The sequence below is a fragment of the Hyperoodon ampullatus genome (genome assembly GCF_949752795.1).
Source record: "Hyperoodon ampullatus genome assembly, chromosome: 1".
NCBI classification, from domain to species: Eukaryota; Metazoa; Chordata; class Mammalia; order Artiodactyla; family Ziphiidae; genus Hyperoodon; species Hyperoodon ampullatus.
In genome coordinates, this window is record NC_136914.1 from 27,610,089 (window position 1) to 27,632,160 (window position 22,072).

At 40.3% G+C, this 22,072-nt stretch overlaps 1 protein-coding gene across 1 annotated transcript; it reads right to left on the reverse strand.

The window, feature by feature from the left end:
* Positions 1 to 3,582: 3,582 nt before the first annotated feature.
* On the reverse strand, positions 3,583 to 6,403 carry LOC307049457 (HMG box transcription factor BBX-like; the record flags this gene model as incomplete). The annotated part of the gene is given in 3 exon segments (XM_079699040.1): positions 3,583 to 3,676; positions 3,678 to 5,275; positions 5,279 to 6,403. Coding segments are annotated over 3 exon segments (2,817 nt in total).
* Positions 6,404 to 22,072: the final 15,669 nt, after the last annotated feature.

The following is a 22,072-nucleotide window of genomic DNA, read 5'->3' on the forward strand; positions in this document are numbered from 1 at the left end:
ACACAAGTTGGATTCTAAATAACCAGACCCGTTCAGATGCTCCTTTTTGTTCATAGTGTTCCATCCCTTTTTTTCTCTGCAGCAGTTTGAATGGCAGGAACTATAATAACAGTGACAACGTGGGAATGAGTTCAGCATGGCTTTGAGGGGGCACTGGTAGAAAGCTCATCTGACGGAATTAAATAAATATATTTTCGGGGGGGAAAAGACTGTCAGAATTACAATGGTATGATATATCCTTTTAAAAAAGAGGGCTTTCAAGAATTCACCATTTTGATCTAAAATCTGGGACCTAACCTAGTTTGGGGATAAGAACCTGTGTCTTCAAAGTGGCTGTGGGACCTTTTGCCTTTTCCTGGCCTCATTACAGTTATCCAAACAAATAAACACTTAAGAAGGGCGTCTTACAGTATTTTCTCTCTTTCACTCAGCTTCTTAGAGCTGCCGCTTCACTAACTATAATATACTCTACACACTTCAAAATTACATAGGAAAATACCCAGAATAACTAAATAAATAAAAGGCTAAAGAAAACTGGAACAGTACTGTGTCTCCATCTGAGACTAAATCATCCACTTCCAGCAACACACAGAAGGGCTAGGACAATTTTGTTCAAAAGATTTATACACAGGTTTGAATCTAGAAATTAAGGTAAAAGCATAAATATTGAGAATTTCAACTAGATTCAGAATGGTTTCAGAAAGATATGATACAACAATTTAGAATAAAACAAAAGCAGAAGAGCATCATATTTTGGTTTGCTTGAGATATACATAAGGTGCAACAACTTTTTCTCTTGAGGATGCTTGTGGGACAAATGTTAGTGTAGATGGTGTTTGCTGGCAGATGAAGGTACACACCATAGCAATAGGATTTTCCAAAATAAAAAAGAATGAGAGAAGTGAAATGAAAATGATAAATGGGGGAGGGTACTACATGTTGGTCTGCAATATGTGTGCTCACAAATGTTGTTACCTGAAAATACCAACACCCCTCTCCAGTGGATTCAGGGCATGAGAAAAGCACTATTTTTGAAATCAAGACATTACTCAGAGAAATGACAAGGTGAGTGTCGAAAAGACTATAAAGCTTTGCAGGATTTCTGCTACTCTCAGTGCCTAACCGCTTAAAAATTAAGCATGTCTACAAAAAGGTGGGTTGTTTTTTTTTTTCTAAAGTATCTGAAAACAGTCGTATCCAGTAGGTTGCCCTCCACCCCGACCCCTGCCTAAGGGAAAAGCCACTGAGGTTTAGGAAAAGCACATCAAGTAAGATATATTAATCACATAGAAAAAAGTCATCTTTTGTTTTGCTTCTTTTTAAAAAGGGTCCCATGAATATACAGCACTCTGTTAAGGAACTCTAGTGAAACGTAATCAGAGGACTGGAGGAGAGGGCACTGGCAAAAATAGACCTATTCTAACATGTTCTAGAGAATAACAAGTTAGTGCCACTGTCAAGGTGCATGTTCTGCACCAAACAATTTTTGTTGTTGATTTTATTTTTTTTTTGGATTTTAGCTAATTATAAGTTTTAAATCACTGCTAGCAAGTGGTCCAGAAACTCCAACAGCCACCAACACTGGGACCCAGCAATTTTCAAACATTCACTTTGTGTTTCGAAATTTAGAAAATATTAATACAACAGCATCATAGTAAAAATATCATGCTAAAATCTGGGGTTGCTCACCTGATTTATTTCTGTGTGAATGGGGCTAAGCTTCTGCCTCTGATTAACCTTGCTTACTAATTCCTTCTTCCTCCATGCCCACAAGGAATATGCATTTTTGAGGACACCGTTCCAATGCCCTGATGCCCTCTTTACCTGCTTTGAAAAAATAAAGAGCCCAAATCTCTCTGTTCTTTTTCAATTCTGTTAGTATGTTGTACATGTTTTCCCGCACCGAAACTGAAGTAACATCTACAACCGTGAAAAGCTAAACCTAGTCAGTACTAATAGAGTCATTTTTTTGTATGGCTATTAGGTCAAATTACGATTAGAAAAAAAATCATCATTACAATTCAGTCAAGTATAAATAAGATAGCTAGATAAAACCTTGTAAACTGTCACCATTTAGAGATCTAATTCAAAAGTTTCCACCTTGAACTAACACTATCAAAATTCCTCCACTTTGAAAACCAGTAAAAATTATTGCTGGAATCCAATAATTAAAATTTGGTAGTTTGTGCTGTGATGCAAGAGTGGGGAAATACTTTGTGCTATGGAACAAATACCCTGTAAAATCTGTAGCCGCCGACTAATTTTGATTTATCACTTTGCATCTGTTGCTAAGAAACAAGATACTGTGAACGTCAGGTGGTGGAGTCAATATGTTGAATGTTCTAAGCCAGTTAATCCTGTTGCACTGGAATATGTATAGTTGGTTTTATGTTCAAAAGCAACAAAACATGAAAAGGAAACAGGAAACTTGCAGGTGGATCTATAACTGCGAGTCCCACTCTGGTCAGGCACACCTCCCTCATCAATACCTCCGTAACCACAAAAACTCAAAATGGCTCTAAAAACCTGCAGTGCCAATTAGGCTGTGCATAGCAATTGCTACCCGTCCAGTCTGTCTGGGATGCATGTAAAAGGGCTGTAGCTCAAAGACCACACAAAGTGAGTGTGTCTTCAATGTGTTCTCAATAGTGAAGTAATACTAAGGTCACTTCTGAATACTATGTTTCTTTTTTTGTCTGTATGAACGATCCATTGGTCACTCAGACCCTTGTGTAAAAATAAAAGAATCCTCAAGGCATGAAAACATCAGTAATCTGTAATCTGCTGGACTCTTCCCCTGTCTGGGAAAATATTCGCCACAATTGGACCCAAGCAAATTCTTCTTGGTCACTCAAGGCTAAGAAACAAATTCTGCTTGTAAGAACTGTAATTTTTCTTCATCTCTCCCTTTCTCTTTTGGCCAGCAAACTACCACTCTGGTGGGAAATATAAAAGTGCAGAATAGATGGACCACAAGGCCGAGCATACACCGCTAACACTGGTACATCTGCCTGCCCGTGCTGTTTGGGAGTCTCTGGAAGAGGCTTTTTAATATTATTCTACAATATAAATGTAGGTATAACCTATTATATAAACCATCTTAGAACATAAACCTCCATGTACAAAAAAGACTAAGAATATCTAATAATAACTAGTGCAGTGTGTCAGTTTTTGTTTTTTTGTTTTTTGTTTTTGTTTGGAAAGAATAACTAGGTAATATATGAAACTAGTTTCACACTCTCTGGTTGGTAAAAGAGATGCTGGATGAGCTACAGTAAAGGCAGCCTTTTACCAAGTTACCACCTATTACCATCAAAAGCCTTCAATAGAAAGCAAAGCTCTAGGATCATCCCATTTCTGCTCATTATCAGACAGACAACATCACCCTCAAAGACTCTGGGTTCTGAAAGAACAAACTGGCCCAGGGTGCCAACTTCTGCTTCAAGTGAATCTGGGCCGTGTAGGGCAACAAGCACTTGTTTGCTGTCTCTAGTTTCCACCACATGGACTCACTAGCATCTCTCAATAAAGACAAGGCTAGGGTAGTAGGTAAAGCACAATGTTTTACAATTAAAGGGCGCTTCACTGGTCAGCGCAAGAAATAAGTACAGGAGTCTGGGGCATTTCTTTTGGCTGTCCGTCATGGGTGAGCGGAGTGGATCTCTGACTTCTATGCATTTTCCACGGCAGCCACTCCGGCCAGCGCAGCGAGGCTGAAGAACGCAGACACGGCGGGCATCTCCGGGGTGCTGCTCCGCGTCTCCGTGGCCTCTTGGTTGTGTGAGCATTCGTCATTGCAGCCTGTCTCGGTCACCTTAACAAGACTCCTCTGCAGTTGTTCCTTTGGTTTGTCATCCAAAGTACCTCCTGCTGGTGATACCCGGCCATCTGCTGTCCTGACAAGGTGTGTGATCTTGGTTTTCCTTGCTTTTCTCTTTTGACTGCCCACCAAGGGTTCTTGCGCTGTTGTTGGCTCTGGAGTGTTGGGAATGGATGGGGCATTTTTAACCTTATAAGCAGGCTCTGTGGTGTTTCTGTCTTCTGAAAATACGGCTTCTGTAGGGTGAATGGCAGCCAAGAAGAGTTGCTTGTTTGACCATTTATCCCCACTTCCTTTTTCCGGACCATTAGGCTTCTCCTTTTTGTGCTTGTATTTGCTGACAATTTTGTGGAATAAGTTCTTTTTCTCAGACTGGAAAGGACCTTTGCTGGTTTTGGTCGGTTCTGAGGACATATGTCCAGTCTTCTTCTTTTTTCTTGGGACAGGTACACATTTCTCGTCAAATGTAACAGGACTATACTGAGGGAGGCTGTGGAATTTCTTTTCAAATTCTTCACACAGCTTTGCTGAGCCAAGGAGAGAGTCTTCCTTTGCCTTTGTCTTCTTGAACTTCTTGCTTCCACTGGTCCCACTCTGGTGAAACGTCCAGCTTTCTTCATGCCAACACTCTTCATGATCAGAGGACTTTCCTTTTCCTGACCTTCGTTTCCCTCTGCCAACATTAGCTCGCAGAGACGTGAGCATACCCTCAGACACCAGGGTTTTATAAAGAGCACCTTTGCAAGACCTCTCAGATTTCCGGGAGCCACAAGTCTCTATTTTTCTGTGACACTCACTGTCCTCAGGCTTGGCCTGTCCCGATAGACTGGGTGGTAATGCAGCCTCCGTAGGGGTCAAAGGTTCTGCTTTTATACCCTCTGGTACCTCACCAGAAATGTTCTTGCTGGCAGAAATACTGATAAAATCTTGAGGTCTTGACTCTTGGCTGGTGTCTGAGGATTTCTCCTTTGACATTTTCTTCTCTCTTGATTTCACTCTCTTCTTTGGTGGCTTGGCATCCAAAATGCTTCCCTTGCCACTCGAGGATGTATGGACCTTCTTGCGAGGGGTATCTCCAAGCTTCTCGATGCCCCAGTCTCCCTTTGCAACAGCTTCAATGGTGTACATGACACTCTCGATATCAGATTCCGAGGACTGCCTCTTTTGGCAAGTCTGCTTGGGTGTGGATTTATCATTTCCATGTCGATCCATTTTGTTTTTCTTCTTTTTCTTTTTTAGCTTGTCTGGTTTGCTTAATGCTGTGGGATCCTCGATGATCCTAATGCCATGAGGATGGCACATGGGATCCTTTCTACTGGGAACATCGCTTATTATTATCTTGCTACTGCCAGAGTAAGAAAAATCAGGGAAGTGACTACATTTTTGATCGTCTTCTAATTCTTCCTTTTTAATTGCTTTAGGAGCTTCCATTTCTATACCCATTATATCATCCATTCACAGCTCCTCAAAATTTCGTAATTCCTTAGAATCTCTTACATTTTCCTTAGCTGATTTTTCAAATTCTGCTTCTTTCTGGAACCTGGCTTCATCGATTTTCTCCATTTTCATTTCTCTTTCTTCCTTGCCCTTCTCCAATTCTTGAATTCTTCCGCCATCTGATTCTTTGGCTTTTATTAGCTTTGATTCTTCCATTTTCACCCCCTCTGATGCCAGGCACATCTCTGCCAGTTGAAAGAGGGCAGACTTTCCACAGCGTTTTACAGGTTCAGCACCGCCCAACTGTGAAGTCTTCGAACAAATCTCTGCAAACTGAAACAAGGCTGATGCTTGACATTGTTTTGACGGAACATCAGGGTGGGAGGTACCTGAAGATATCTCGGCAAACTGAAATAATGGTGACTTCTGACACAATTCAGAGGATTCTGAAACATCAGGCCTGCAAGTGCCAGAGGATATCTCTGGTGTCCCAAGAACATGTTCTGCAGCTAAAAGCAGCATGCTCAGGCCTCCCATTTGAGTAGGATCAGCCATCCCAAAGTTAAGCTGAGGCATTTCTTCAGGCTTTGTTTTCTTGGGGCTTGGCAAGGCTCTTGAAGAGTCAGATGGGAAGGCCCATAGTTTCTCCCGTGGATTGACAGTGGATGTTGGGGATTTCACAGGCTTGTTTGTGGTAGCACACCATTTGTAGCCAGGATTTGCTTTCATAAATGCATGTTTATACTCCTTGGCCATGTCTGTGTATTTCTGCTTTTCCTTTGGATCGAGAACAGCCCACCAATCAGCTAGTATCTTGGTAGCACCTCGGTTATCAAGCCTGGGGTGTTCCTGACGTACAAGAGAGCGATGACGTTTGCAAAATAAGAGAAATGCATTCATTGGTCTCCGGGCTCGCTGTTCTGGTGATTCATCATCTTCAGTTTCACCATCTTGCTCTAGACCAGCGGCCCAAAGAAGTTGAACCTTATCAATATCCTCCTCTTCGTCTTCCTCTTCTTCCTCTTCTGAAAAGTCAAGAAGTTGCTTTGCTAGCAATGGATGCCACTGAAGGCACTTTCGTTTTGGTCCTTTTCCAGCTCCTTCTCCTTCTGCGGAATAATCTTTATTTCTATTACCGCCTTTCATTGCTCTGACCGGTCAAGTCAAGACTTTCCATCGTGATTTCAATGGAACATCAGAACTTCCAGCTTCTGTGATGCAGCAGAATTCCAGGAAGGCAAACGGAAAGTACACAGGGAGGAAGATGAACTGCGGCAAAGCCTGTGTCATATGATACTGACTTCGCGGGTTCGCCGGGCGCGAGGGCGTGTGTGTGGCTCGCCCTCAGCGGCCAGTCAGGGGTTCTCTATGGGAAAGTGGAGAGAGAGGAGCTCGCGGAGCCGCTCTGCCTCCGCTTCACTGCACACTCCAATATTCTGATTTTTAAAGAGTGACTCTCATAACCAATAAGGACCTACTCTATGGCACAGGGAACTATACTCAATATTTGGTAATAACCTATAATGGAAAAGAATCTGAAGAAGAATATATATATATGAATCACTGTGCTGTACACCTAAAACTAACACAACATTGTAAATCAACTATACTTCAACTAAAAATGATTAATTAATTAATCTAATTAAATACAATTTCTTCCCTAAAAAAATAAGAATGACTCTCAACTCTTCTAAACATATAAAATATTTTCTTAAACCTTAATCCACCCACTCCTGACACGTTAGGACCTGAGGCAAGACTGCGCTGTGCTGGAGGCTGAGGCCCTGCCCTCCAGCTCTGGGTCTGCCCCGTGTCCTGTAGGGCCTTGCTTACGGGACGGAACGTGGACGCCCAGCCACGTAGCCAAGCTCCCGCCTCCCCTGCTGCACACAGATGAGCTTGGTCCCCTGGGGCCTGCAAGTGTCACATCTGTGGCTGGGCTCGTCTTCTAGACCATGGTCGTCACCTGGAAGCTTCTTAGAAATGCAGAATCTCAGGTCCCACCCAGACCTACTGAACAGTAGTCTACTTTTTCATAAAATCTCTAGGTGACTTATGTGCAAGTTAGAGCTTGAGAGCCTTTGCTCTCACGTGGGAGGCTGAGGTCAGAGGCACCCATCTCTTACGTTTAAGAGACGCCCTGTTAAAATGCTTTGTTCGTCTTCTGACCTCTGAAGGACTTGAGAAGATACTGGCCAATGATCAGTTCTGTTCAATTCCTTGTTGGACTTAAGGTACATTCCAAACTATAGTTGATTTTTCCTCTTATACATTTAATTTTTTGCGGTCAGGTAATTTTCCTTAAGCTGTTTTCTTAGTTGGAATGCACCCCACCCACCCTACTCTGTCAATATCACCCGCATCAGGGTGGCCACCTCTTCCGTGAAGCCCACCGCAATACCCCAAAGAAAGAGCTTCCGTTCTGACCCCATCCTCCTTAGTTGAAAACTCTGGTAGCCCATTCACTGGGTCTGCTCTGGTTATACAACTGAAGCCTCCACGAGACAATCAGCTCCCTGACATAGGAGCTGAGTCCCATTCAGATTTAGATTCTTCATTACCCATAGCTGAGTCTATTAGATTTTAAATAAACATGTGAAATTAAATCTGCCTCTCTTAAGTTTATTTTTGTGGCCCCTGCAATTCTCTGCTTGTGCCAGAAAGGATATTAAAATAGCCCTGCAATTTTAATGAAGGTAGGTTTTACTCCTGGGTCTTACCACATTTAGGAAAGTGTATACATTTTGTACTTTCATGCAAAATTGTGCTTGGCACCGACCTGGTGGTCACGAAGGGAAGCAAGGGTGTTCTTCGATGAGAATTCTTGGGCAGCTGGGTCTAGTTCTGTCAGTGAACAGTATTCAAATGGAGGAATTGCTTTAGCTTGGAAAGTAGACCTCAGATATAGGAGGAATAGAGCAGAAGAAAAAGGAACTTATGAAAAACGGAATACAGAAGTGTAAAGGAAAGGTAAATTTCTATGACTGGCCCAGTCTTCTGGCTCTCTGTGTCCATGGATCATAACTGGGGAGTCATGGGAGTGCAGAGAGGGGGCAGGAACTTGCAACGGGGAGTCTGTGCTCTAGTTTTGGCTCTTCTGCTAATTAACTGAGCACCTGAGAAGCTCACTAAATATTTGTTGGTCTCTGTGGTCACATCTGAAATATGAACAGTTGGTCAATGCTTCTTAACCAGAGAAGAAAGCTAGAAAAATGGGGGCGGGGTGGGTAGGGGGTCTTGTTTAAAGACACGTGGCCAGGTGGGACACCCAGAAATGCGTATTTGCTGGGTTTGTGATGGGCCCCAAGTATGAGGTGCCTTTCTGATATTCAGTTCTGGTTAAGCATCAGTAAATCAGATGCTCTCTTAACATTCCTTCTAGCTCAAATATTCCCCGATTTCATGACTACCAGCCCCGTAGTGAATGCATGGTTAGGAGTCTACGTGTCTGGCAGACACTGCTGGTTGTACCACTCTTCCTTTAGGAACAAAACCCAAAGTTTTTGCTCCGCACACGCCTCTCAGAATAACTATTACATTTCCCAGCTTTCCTTTGGGTATGTCCGTGGACTAAATTCTGGCCAAAGGGAAGTGGTGAGTGTAGGTTCTGGGAGCGCTCTTAAAAGACAGAGGTGTGCCCTCTTGCTTCTTCTTGCTGACAGGCATGCATAGATGATAGTGGAAGATGGGCCAGCTGGGTCAGTGCCGGACATGGGAGCTGCCATAGAAGATGGGAGGGAACCAAGACAGTGTGGCCTGGGTCCAGGACACCAGGGAGTCGTGTCAGGAGGGAACTTCCTACCCCCAGGCTTCCTTTATGTGTGAGAGAAAGACATTATCATCTAGTTAAAGTAACTGCAATTTTGCTCTTACTCTTTCTTTCAGCCAAACCCATTTTAAACTAAAACAATATGGAGCATGAAAAAGACTTTATGGACTCCAGTTATGCTTCCCAATCTTCATGTCAGCACGAATTGGAATGTCTGTTTACTGTGGCTTCTTGTTTTCTACTTCTGTAAATGTAGTATGTTTATAAGATGGAGAATACTATTGTCTTTTACAGAGAGCACTTCTTTCACAGCCAGAAACTGATGGAGAGGTATCACAATTTTAGGAAGCACAGTTTTCTTTTTATGATTTTATCTTATTCTCTACAAACATATATTATTTCCTTAGCATATGCCATACATATATATATATATATATATATATATATATATATATATAATTTTTGCCCTCAAAAATGGTCAGTCACCATTAATTTTGTGTGAAATTTGGTAGGACCTGAACTACAGTGAAATACCAAGAACTGCCATTTAAATTACATATTATTGCTAATAATTGTTATGATTGGCAATAAGCAAACGTGTGGTGTTGAGTTTTTTAAACGCTTCTACATTTTTTTTGAAAGTTTGGGCTTTGACAAGAGCTCATTAGGAAAAAACCTTTAATTCTTTTCCTTCTTATTTATAGTTGAACAAAAATGCACACCTCCACACACCATATATGTATACAATAATGGAATTTGTTTCTTGTGAACTTGCATTTAGCCTGTGAAAATTACCTTTAATGACTTTGAAAGATATTGTGCTTTTTGCACATTTTAAGTTTCTGATGGGGGACAGGGATGAGGGGCAGTGATGGGAGGATGGTGAAAGAAAAATTATATATATACATATACATATATATATATATATATATATAAAATTCAGAGCATAAGACCTGCAAAATTCTGGGATTAAAAGTCATGTGAATAATCGTTTCCATTTCCAAACCTCTCTTAATAAATAATGGTAAAATGCCACAGTAGATATTTCAGGCTATTTAATAAAACTCTCCTTCTCTGTCTCTCTGTCTCCTTTCTCTCATACACACACACACACACACACACAGCACACCCCAAAACAAACTCATTCTCACATACAGAATAGAAACTAAACCAAATCAAACCATAGAGAAAGATGATTGGGTGGGGAAAGGAAACGGGGACTCTTATGAAGAGCTCTCTCTGTTTACCTTCATTCCTCTCATCCGGGTCAGTGTAGGTGGAAGCCAGAGTAAAGAGGGAAAAGATAACAAAAGCCAATAAAATGAATGCCATTTCCAGGTTGGTAAACGGAAGCTCCATGAAAGACCACAAACTTCTTCACCTGCAATACAAAGCAGACACTGGCTTAGTATACCCTGGTCCAGAGAGAACTTGTTGAGTAATTATTTATTGTAGAATGAGATTTACTAAGACTTTTTAAGATACTTCCGTGCACCTGGAACAACACACCTGGCACTAGCAGAAATGGAGGGTGCTCTCGTTTTTTGAAATTTGGCATCAGTCTTGGTGTAATTGAACTTAGACTTTGCTGTGTCCATTGGAGGAGAACATGGGAGTCTGAATGGCAGAGTCAATTTATGTTTTATGAGTTTTTTGGACAAAACCCTGGGAGTAAAGATAGAGTATATTTCATATCATGAAGGAAAAAATAATGTTGGTTTCTATCTCACTAACCACACCCAGGTTCAGAGTAATGTTCTTGTGCCTGAAGTTAGCCAGTGTTTGCCAACCAGGTGATAAATCTACAACTGAAGCAATTTTTAGTGAAGAAACCATAGTCTTCAGAGTAGCTGGATCAAACTCAACCCAAATAAAGATAAATGTGTTAACAATTCAACCATGAGAACTTCCAATCTCAGACTCGAAAAAGGAGAGCTCATGTGTCTAGAAAGGAAAGCATAGTTCCATTGGGGGGAAAGGATAACATCTAGTTGGAAATAACCTCTGTCTTTCTGTCTTTCAATGTTTACTACATAAATGTAAAATATTTAAAACACTGCAGACATATGTGGGAATGTTATCATTTTAAGAAGACCCAAAGAAAGACATTTCACATCTTTCCACTGCAACTCATTCCAAATTCCTTATTTACTGTCTATTTTAGGGAAATAACTTCTTGGGGTCTTTCACCTAAGGGTTCAGTCTCCTTTAAATATATTTTTTAAATGACTTCATCATACCCTGTAGTTGAGAGACAAGATTTGAGGTGGGAGTTAGGCTTGCTCTCTTTCCTAGTTGCAGTCTTCCAGTGTTGCTCTAGCAAAACAGAGGTGGGTGAGGGGATAATTAGTTCTTTAAAATCTGCTGGTTTTGAACAGATTTCTGATTCTTTTTTTTTTCTTTTGGACATACTTCTTACAATTGACAATAGTTTGGGGGATATTGATCAGAAGTCTGTAGCTTTTCGTAGGTTTGTAGGACAGAAAATTAGACATGGAATTTATGTGTCATAGGTATGCACATTTTAAGATATAAAGAATACTACCGGGGCTTCCCTGGTGGCGCAGTGGTTGAGAATCCGCCTGCCAATGCAGGGGACACAGGTTCGAGCCCTGGTCTGGGAAGATCCCACATGCCGTGGAGCAACTAGGCCCGTGAGCCACAACTACTGAGCCTGCGCGTCTGGAGCTTGTGCTCCGCAACAAGAGAGGCCGCGACCGTGAGAGGCCTGCGCACCGTGATGAAGAGAGGCCCCCGCTCGCCGCAACTAGAGAAAGCCACGCACAGAAACGAAGACCCAACACAGCCAAAAATAAATTAATTAAATTAAAAAAAAAAAAAGAATACTACCAAGGGGGTTAAGATGTATCTTGGAAATTTTTCACATCAGTGCACATTGGTTGAGCTTATTCTGGTTACTGGAAGCTGAGCATTCTAGAGTATGGCTCTACTGTCATTTAACCACTCATATTGATGGGAATTTGGGTTCCTTCTAATTTTTTGTCATTGCCAACAATGCAGCAGAAAATATTTCTTTGTAAATATAAATTTGCACACAGGTACACATATCTCTAGGAAAGATTTATAGAAGTAGAACTGCTGGATGTATAAACTTTTGAAATGTTCCTTCACAAATTTCCCTGAAATTTACAACCTTATCAGTACTATATGTAAAGAACTGGTTCCCAAATCCTTCCTCAACACTCCCTCTTTCGGTTTTCCCCCCCAATTTGAAGTTAAAAATACTATCTCATGTTTAAATTGGCTTTTCCCTGATTTCTAGTGAGGTTGAACATTTTTTTATGTGTTGATTTATTATTTATACAGTTTGCTCTGTGAATAACTTGTCTTTATCCTTTGCCCAGTTTTAAACTGGGCATTTGTAATTTTCTCACTGATTTGTAGACACTCATTATAAACTTTGGATAAAAAATTCCTTTCAGGGCTTCCCTGGTGGCGCAGTGGTTGAGAGTCCGCCTGCCGATGCAGGGGACGCGGGTTCGTCCCTAGGTGAAGTAGGTGAAGCTTCCTTGCCCAGTCAAGATTTCTGTTGGGCTACATGTTTTTCTACAGTGACTGATTTCTGTTCTTATTTGGACTCATATTTGCAAAGAAGCACTATATGTTATGTTTCAACTTTAAATTTTAAAATACATCATATGGTCCAGAACAAAAGCAATGTTCTTAAGTACCTCTGAATGGTCAAAGGTAGATGATTTATGTAAATTCAGTTAGGGATCAAAAGAGCCAGACTTCTTCCAGTGAGAAGAACTGAACTGACAGTCTTTGAAAATCTTTCTCTGGAGACTTCTTACAGTAACAGGGAAAAATGTGGGTTCTTGGTCAGTTTCTCAATAAATACAATTTCCTGAAATATCTCAGGGCTTTGTCATACCTTATACCCTTTTCAACAAAGAAAGTTGTCTTAACTATTCCCTTATAAAAAGGCATAGAGTAAGAGAATTGAGAATGTTAATTACAAATGAGATAGTGGATTTACAAACTATTAAGAGCTGCAGAACTCTTGCAATACTAAAATATTCTGAGTTTTTTTGTTTTGTTTTGTTTTGTTTGCGGTACGCAGGCCTCTCACTGCTGTGGCCTCTCCTGTTGTGGAGCACGGGCTCCAGACGCGTAGGCTCAGCAGCCATGGCTCACGGGCCCAGCCACTCTGCGGCATGTAGGATCTTCCCGGATCGGGGCACGAACCCGCGTCCCCTGCATCGGCAGGTGGTCTCTCAACCACTGCGCCACCAGGGAAGCCCAATATTCTGATTTTTTATTAAATATTTTTTATTCAGTTTTAAGATCACAGTTAAAGTACTTTAGCATGTTATACACATGACTTACATGTGCAAGTTTTAGAAATATCAAATTAAGTATAAGATTTTGAGGAAAGAAATTATATAAACGTGTAGATTGACTTTTACTACACATACATCTAAGAAAGCAATAATTCTGTTGTACCATTAAGTGGAAATCATTTATTACATGGCATGTTTACACCAACTCTAAAGAGAACCAAGCCAATTTCTGAAAGCAAGAAAAATGAGCCATTCGGTCATGCTGAAAACTGTCAACAGACTTAAGACCTGGTGGTCAAATGAAGCTGTGGTTAATTTATAATAGGTAAGTAAGCAATTCAAACCTATGGGAAAAGTTCATAATCTGGTAACGTGGACTCTCAGGTGGTTTTTATTCCTTTTCGACAGATTCCTGAGAGCAAGCCATGAATGCTAAGGAAATGAGAAACATGTTGCCGAGCATGTGCTGAGCTCCAGATCACAAACCTCCCCCACCCCAGTTCTGCCGCTACGAGCTGAGGCACTAAAGTGAGGTGTCAGTGGACGTGAGCACTCCCCTGAGGCCGCCAGGGGAGGTCATGGTTAGTCCACCAAACGCGTGCCTCTGTGATTTAGGTTAGAGCTTGTGAGGTAAGACGTGTGGTGCGGTGCAGTGGGAGGGTGTGGAGGCATGGAATTAGGTCCTTGCTCCTCGGTAACCAGTTCTGGCCCAAGTTATTAGAAAATCTCTGGAAAGAGTAGTAATGTTCACAATAACTAATTCTGTGCATAAAGATCAACTTAAGGAATTGACAAACCATTAGCCAGACTCATCAAGAAAAAAAGGGAGAAGACTCAAATCAATAGAATTAGAAATGAAAAAGGAGAAGTAACAACTGACGCTGCAGAAATACAAAAGATCATGAGAGATTACTACAAGCAACTCTATGCCAATAAAATGGACAACCTGGAAGAAATGGACAAATTCTTAGAAATGCACAACCTGCCAAGACTGAATCAGGAAGAAATAGAAAATATGAATAGACCAATCACAAGCCCTGAAACTGAAACTGGGATTAAAAATCTTCCAACAAACAAAAGCCCAGGACCAGATGGCTTCACAGGCAAATTCGATCAAACATTTAGAGAAGAGCTAACACCCATCCTTCTCAAACTCTTCCAAACAATTTCAGAGGAAGGAACACTCCCAAACTCATTCTACGAGGTCACCATCACCTTGATACCAAAACCAGGCAAGGATGTCACAAAGAAAGAAAACTACAGGCCAATATCACTGATGAACTTAGATGCAAAAATCCTCAACAAAATACCAGGAAACAGAATCCAACAGCACATTAAAAGGATCATACACCATGATCAAGTGGGGTTTATTCCAGGAATGCAAGGATTACTCAATATACGCAAATCAATCAATGTGATACACCATATTAACAAACTGAAGAAGAAAAACCATATGATCATCTCAACAGATGCAGAGAAAGCTTTTGACAAAATTCAACACCCATTTATGATAAAAACCCTGCAGAAAGTAGGCATAGAGGGAACTTTCCTCAACCTAATAAAGGCCATATATGACAAACCCACAGCCAACATTGTCCTCAATGGTGGAAAACTGAAACCATTTCCACTAAGATTAAGAACAAGACAAGGTTGCCCACTCTCACCACTCTTATTCAACCTAGTTTTGGAAGTTTGAGCCACAGCAATCAGAGAAGAAAAGGAAATAAAAGGAATCCAAATCGGAAAAGAAGAAGTAAAGCTGTCACTGTTTGCAGATGACATGATACTATACATAGAGAATCCTAAAGATGCTACCAGAAAACTACTAGAGCTAATCAATGAATTTGGTAAAGTAGCAGGATACAAAATTAATGCACAGAAATCTCTGGCATTCCTGTACACTAACGATGAAACATCTGAAAATGAAATCAAGAAAACACTCCCATTTACCATTGCAACAAAAAGAATAAAATATCTAGGAATAAACCTACCTAAGGAGACAAAAGACCTGTATGCAGAAAATTATAAGACACTGATGAAAGAAATTAAAGATGATACAAATAGATGGAGAGATATACCATGCTTCTGGATTGGAAGAATCAATATTGTGAAAATGACTCTACTACCCAAAGCAATCTACAGATTCAATGCAATCCCTATCAAACTACCACTGGCATTTTTCACAGAAGTAGAACAAAAAATTTCAAAATTTGTTTGGAAAAAAAAAGACCCCGAATAGCCAAAGCAATCTTGAGAACGAAAAACGGAGCTGGAGGAATCAGGCTCCCTGACTTCAGACTATACTACAAAGCTACAGTAAACAAGACAGTGTGGTACTGGCACAGAAACAGAAAGATAGATCAATGGAACAGGATAGAAAGCCCAGAGATCAACCCACGCACATATGGTCAACTTATCTTTGATAAAGGAGGCAGGAATGTACAGTGGAGAAAGGACAGCCTCTTCAATAAGTGGTGCTGGGAAAACTGGACAGGGACATGTAAAAGTATGAGATTAGATCATTCCCTAACACCATACACAAAAATAAGCTCAAAATGGATTAAAGACCTAAATGGAAGGCCAGAAACTATCAAACTCTTAGAGGAAAACATAGGCAGAACACTCTATGACATAAATCACAGCAAGATCCTTTTGGACCCACCTCCTAGAGAAATGGAAATAAAAACAAAGATAAACAAATGGGACCTAATGAAACTTCAAAGCTTTTGCACAGCAAAGGAAACCATAAACAAGACCAAAAGACAACCCTCAGAATGGGAGAAAATATTTGCAAATGAAGCAACTGACAAAGGGTTAATCTCCACAATTTATAAGCAGCTCATGCGGCTCAATAGCAAAAAAACAAACAACCCAATCCAAAAATGGGCAGAAGACTTAAATAGGCATTTCTCCACAGAAGATATACAGACTGCCAACAAACACATGAAAGAATGCTCAACATCATTAATCATTAGAGAAATGCAAATCAAAACTACAATGAGATATCATCTCACTCCAGTCAGAATGGCCATCATCAAGAAATCTAGAAACAATAAATGCTGGAGAGGGTGTGGAGAAAAGGGAACACTCTTGCACTGCTGGTGGGAATGTGAATTGGTACAGCCACTATGGAGAACAGTATGGAGGTTCCTTAAAAAACTAAAAATAGAACTACCATATGACCCAGCAATCCCACTACGAGGCATATACCCTGAGAAAACCATAATTCAAAAAGAGACATGTACCAAAAGGTTCATTGCAGCTCTATTCACAATAGCCCGGAGATAGAAACAACCTAAGTGTCCATCATCCGATGAATGGATAAAGAAGATGTGGCACATATATACAATGGAATATTACTCAGCCATAAAAAGAAACGAAACTGAGCTATTTGTAATGAGGTGGAGAGACCTAGAGTCTGTCATACAGAGTGAAGTAAGTCAGAAAGAGAAAGACAAATACCGTATGCTAACACATATATATGGAATTTTAAAAAAAATGTCATGAAGAACCTAGGGGTAAAACGGGCATAAAGACACAGACCTACTTGAGAATGGACTTGAGGATATGGGGAGGGGGAAGGGTAAGCTGTGACAAAGCGAAAGAGAGGCATGGACATATATACACTACCAAACGTAAGGTAGATAGATAGTGGGAAGCAGCCGCAGAGCACAGGGAGATCAGCTCGGTGCTTTGTGACCGCCTGGAGGGGTGGGATGGGGAGGGTGGGAGGGAGGGAGATGCATGAGGGAAGGGATGTGGGAACAGAGGTACATGTATGACTGATTCACTTTGTTATTAAGCAGAAACTAATAAAAAAATTAAAAAATAAATAAATAAATAAATAAAAAGATCAACTTCAGGGCAGGAACAATTTTGACCACTGACTGCAACAAGGAAACAGTGGCCACCGAACTTCTAAGTACAAGGTTTCCTCTTTTCCGTTATTAGCATAAATCATACCACCGCAAATAAAATTTGGCCAGGAGAGGAAACTTTTTGTATGTGTGAAGAAAATGTATATTGATATTTTTAAGGAAAGCGTAGCACAAACAGATGGAGGTGTATGAGGGGAATCAAATGTACTTGTCTTGTTGTTCACTCTTTTGCTGCTTCTTTTTCTAAAATGTAAGATAATGTCCCCAGTGAAAAGGACAAGGTCATTTAATACGGGGTATAATCAACTTCACTATCACTTCCAAACTATATAAAAGCAAAGCAGTCCATCAGACTCTGAATACATCACCAGACATATCTGGTAAGATGAACTGAACCACTGTTTCTTTTTTTATTGTAAGTATGATGTTAGTCAATCTAAATAAGATAACTGTAAAATAAAAAATTCCCAAACTCAAATAAACAAAAAATCCAAATCTAATTCTTTGGGAATGCTTGTATAAATAAAAGCAACACCTAATTAACAATTAGTACACTCTTTATAAGGTGCAAAACAAGATCCTATGTGGGGAAAGCTAAATTTTAATTCCCACCTAACAGTCACTCTGAATACTTTATAGGTCAACTGTAATAAGAGCATTTGCTTCTACTGCCCATTTTCAGCAATACATTGTTCTCTCTGGAGAAGGTGGTTTGGGAAGTCAAAACACTGCAGTGGAAAACAGTGGCACTGACGGTAGAAGCAAAAAAAGACAAACCTTTGAAACAGGACTTACTGAAATTAACCGTTAAAGCCGAGGTAGCCCATTAGGATTGGCCTTATCTGAGGGCTCTGTGGAGCAGTGCAGTCAAAGGTGAACCTTCTCACAGCATCCCGTACACCCCGACTTTCCCTTTACAAATGAGGACTCCAGGCCTTGCACGACTTCCTTCCTTTTCCCCCAAGAAGCGGCGATGCTTCCCCTTTGCTCTATGGATGCTGGCCTCCAGCCTCCAGCTGCTGGTCTCCAGAACACTTAGGATTCATACAGTACTTTAGCAGGCAGCATGGTCCCACTGCTTCACATTAATGCCAAATGCCAAACTTGGAACAGAGTTACTTGATATTCCCCATCCCTCCCCCAGAACTGTATAAACAAAACATGTCATTCAGTTTTCAGCTTACTCCTAGTGCTGTATTGATTTATAATCTGCTTGAGATTTTACATAGGTGCAAACATTTCCAGAGGAGGAGCCAAGGACTACAGAGTGCAAACAAAATTTTCTATGACTCAGGCAGAGTAGCATCTGACTTGATAAGAGAGTGACAGGGATTACACAAGTTGGATTCTAAATAACCAGACCCGTTCAGATGCTCCTTTTTGTTCATAGTGTTCCATCCCTTTTTTTCTCTGCAGCAGTTTGAATGGCAGGAACTATAATAACAGTGACAACGTGGGAATGAGTTCAGCATGGCTTTGAGGGGGCACTGGTAGAAAGCTCATCTGACGGAATTAAATAAATATATTTTCGGGGGGGAAAAGACTGTCAGAATTACAATGGTATGATATATCCTTTTAAAAAAGAGGGCTTTCAAGAATTCACCATTTTGATCTAAAATCTGGGACCTAACCTAGTTTGGGGATAAGAACCTGTGTCTTCAAAGTGGCTGTGGGACCTTTTGCCTTTTCCTGGCCTCATTACAGTTATCCAAACAAACAAACACTTAAGAAGGGCGTCTTACAGTATTTTCTCTCTTTCACTCAGCTTCTTAGAGCTGCAGCTTCAGTAACTATAATATACTCTACACACTTCAAAATTACATAGGAAAATACCCAGAATAACTAAATAAATAAAAGGCTAAAGAAAACTGGAACAGTACTGTGTCTCCATCTGAGACTAAATCATCCACTTCCAGCAACACACAGAAGGGCTAGGATATAAATCTTTTGTTCAAAAATTTATACACAGGTTTGAATCTAGAAATTAAGGTAAAAGCATAAATATTGAGAATTTCAACTAGATTCAGAATGGTTTCAGAAAGATATGATACAACAATTTAGAATAAAACAAAAGCAGAAGAGCATCATATTTTGGTTTGCTTGAGATATACATAAGGTGCAACAACTTTTTCTCTTGAGGATGCTTGTGGGACAAATGTTAGTGTAGATGGTGTTTGCTGGCAGATGAAGGTACACACCATAGCAATAGGATTTTCCAAAATAAAAAAGAATGAGAGAAGTGAAATGAAAATGATAAATGGGGGAGGGTACTACATGTTGGTCTGCAATATGTGTGCTCACAAATGTTGTTACCTGAAAATACCAACACCCCTCTCCAGTGGATTCAGGGCATGAGAAAAGCACTATTTTTGAAATCAAGACATTACTCAGAGAAATGACAAGGTGAGCGTCGAAAAGACTATAAAGCTTTGCAGGATTTCTGCTACTCTCAGTGCCTAACCGCTTAAAAATTAAGCATGTCTACAAAAAGGTGGGTTGTTTTTTTTTTTCTAAAGTATCTGAAAACAGTCGTATCCAGTAGGTTGCCCTCCACCCCGACCCCTGCCTAAGGGAAAAGCCACTGAGGTTTAGGAAAAGCACATCAAGTAAGATATATTAATCACATAGAAAAAAGTCATCTTTTGTTTTGCTTCTTTTTAAAAAGGGTCCCATGAATATACAGCACTCTGTTAAGGAACTCTAGTGAAACGTAATCAGAGGACTGGAGGAGAGGGCACTGGCAAAAATAGACCTATTCTAACATGTTCTAGAGAATAACAAGTTAGTGCCACTGTCAAGGTGCATGTTCTGCACCAAACAATTTTTGTTGTTGATTTTATTTTTTTTTTTGGATTTTAGCTAATTATAAGTTTTAAATCACTGCTAGCAAGTGGTCCAGAAACTCCAACAGCCACCAACACTGGGACCCAGCAATTTTCAAACATTCACTTTGTGTTTCGAAATTTAGAAAATATTAATACAACAGCATCATAGTAAAAATATCATGCTAAAATCTGGGGTTGCTCACCTGATTTATTTCTGTGTGAATGGGGCTAAGCTTCTGCCTCTGATTAACCTTGCTTACTAATTCCTTCTTCCTCCATGCCCACAAGGAATATGCATTTTTGAGGACACCGTTCCAATGCCCTGATGCCCTCTTTACCTGCTTTGAAAAAATAAAGAGCCCAAATCTCTCTGTTCTTTTTCAATTCTGTTAGTATGTTGTACATGTTTTCCCGCACCGAAACTGAAGTAACATCTACAACCGTGAAAAGCTAAACCTAGTCAGTACTAATAGAGTCATTTTTTTGTATGGCTATTAGGTCAAATTACGATTAGAAAAAAAATCATCATTACAATTCAGTCAAGTATAAATAAGATAGCTAGATAAAACCTTGTAAACTGTCACCATTTAGAGATCTAATTCAAAAGTTTCCAACTTGAACTAACACTATCAAAATTCCGCCACTTTGAAAACCAGTAAAAATTATTGCTGGAATCCAATAATTAAAATTTGGTAGTTTGTGCTGTGATGCAAGAGTGGGGAAATACTTTGTGCTATGGAACAAATACCCTGTAAAATCTGTAGCCGCCGACTAATTTTGATTTATCACTTTGCATCTGTTGCTAAGAAACAAGATACTGTGAACGTCAGGTGGTGGAGTCAATATGTTGAATGTTCTAAGCCAGTTAATCCTGTTGCACTGGAATATGTATAGTTGGTTTTATGTTCAAAAGCAACAAAACATGAAAAGGAAACAGGAAACTTGCAGGTGGATCTATAACTGCGAGTCCCACTCTGGTCAGGCACACCTCCCTCATCAATACCTCCGTAACCACAAAAACTCAAAATGGCTCTAAAAACCTGCAGTGCCAATTAGGCTGTGCATAGCAATTGCTACCCATCCAGTCTGTCTGGGATGCATGTAAAAGGGCTGTAGCTCAAAGACCACACAAAGTGAGTGTGTCTTCAATGTGTTCTCAATAGTGAAGTAATACTAAGGTCACTTCTGAATACTATGTTTCTTTTTTTGTCTGTATGAACGATCCATTGGTCACTCAGACCCTTGTGTAAAAATAAAAGAATCCTCAAGGCATGAAAACATCAGTAATCTGTAATCTGCTGGACTCTTCCCCTGTCTGGGAAAATATTCGCCACAATTTGACCCAAGCAAATTCTTCTTGGTCACTCAAGGCTAAGAAACAATTTCTGCTTGTAAGAACTGTAATTTTTCTTCATCTCTCCCTTTCTCTTTTGGCCAGCAAACTACCACTCTGGTGGGAAATATAAAAGTGCAGAATAGATGGACCACAAGGCCGAGCATACACCGCTAACACTGGTACATCTGCCTGCCCGTGCTGTTTGGGAGTCTCTGGAAGAGGCTTTTTAATATTATTCTACAATATAAATGTAGGTATAACCTATTATATAAACCATCTTAGAACATAAACCTCCATGTACAAAAAAGACTAAGAATATCTAATAATAACTAGTGCAGTGTGTCAGTTTTTGTTTTTTTGTTTTTTGTTTTTGTTTGGAAAGAATAACTAGGTAATATATGAAACTAGTTTCACACTCTCTGGTTGGTAAAAGAGATGCTGGATGAGCTACAGTAAAGGCAGCCTTTTACCAAGTTACCACCTATTACCATCAAAAGCCTTCAATAGAAAGCAAAGCTCTAGGATCATCCCATTTCTGCTCATTATCAGACAGACAACATCACCCTCAAAGACTCTGGGTTCTGAAAGAACAAACTGGCCCAGGGTGCCAACTTCTGCTTCAAGTGAATCTGGGCCGTGTAGGGCAACAAGCACTTGTTTGCTGTCTCTAGTTTCCACCACATGGACTCACTAGCATCTCTCA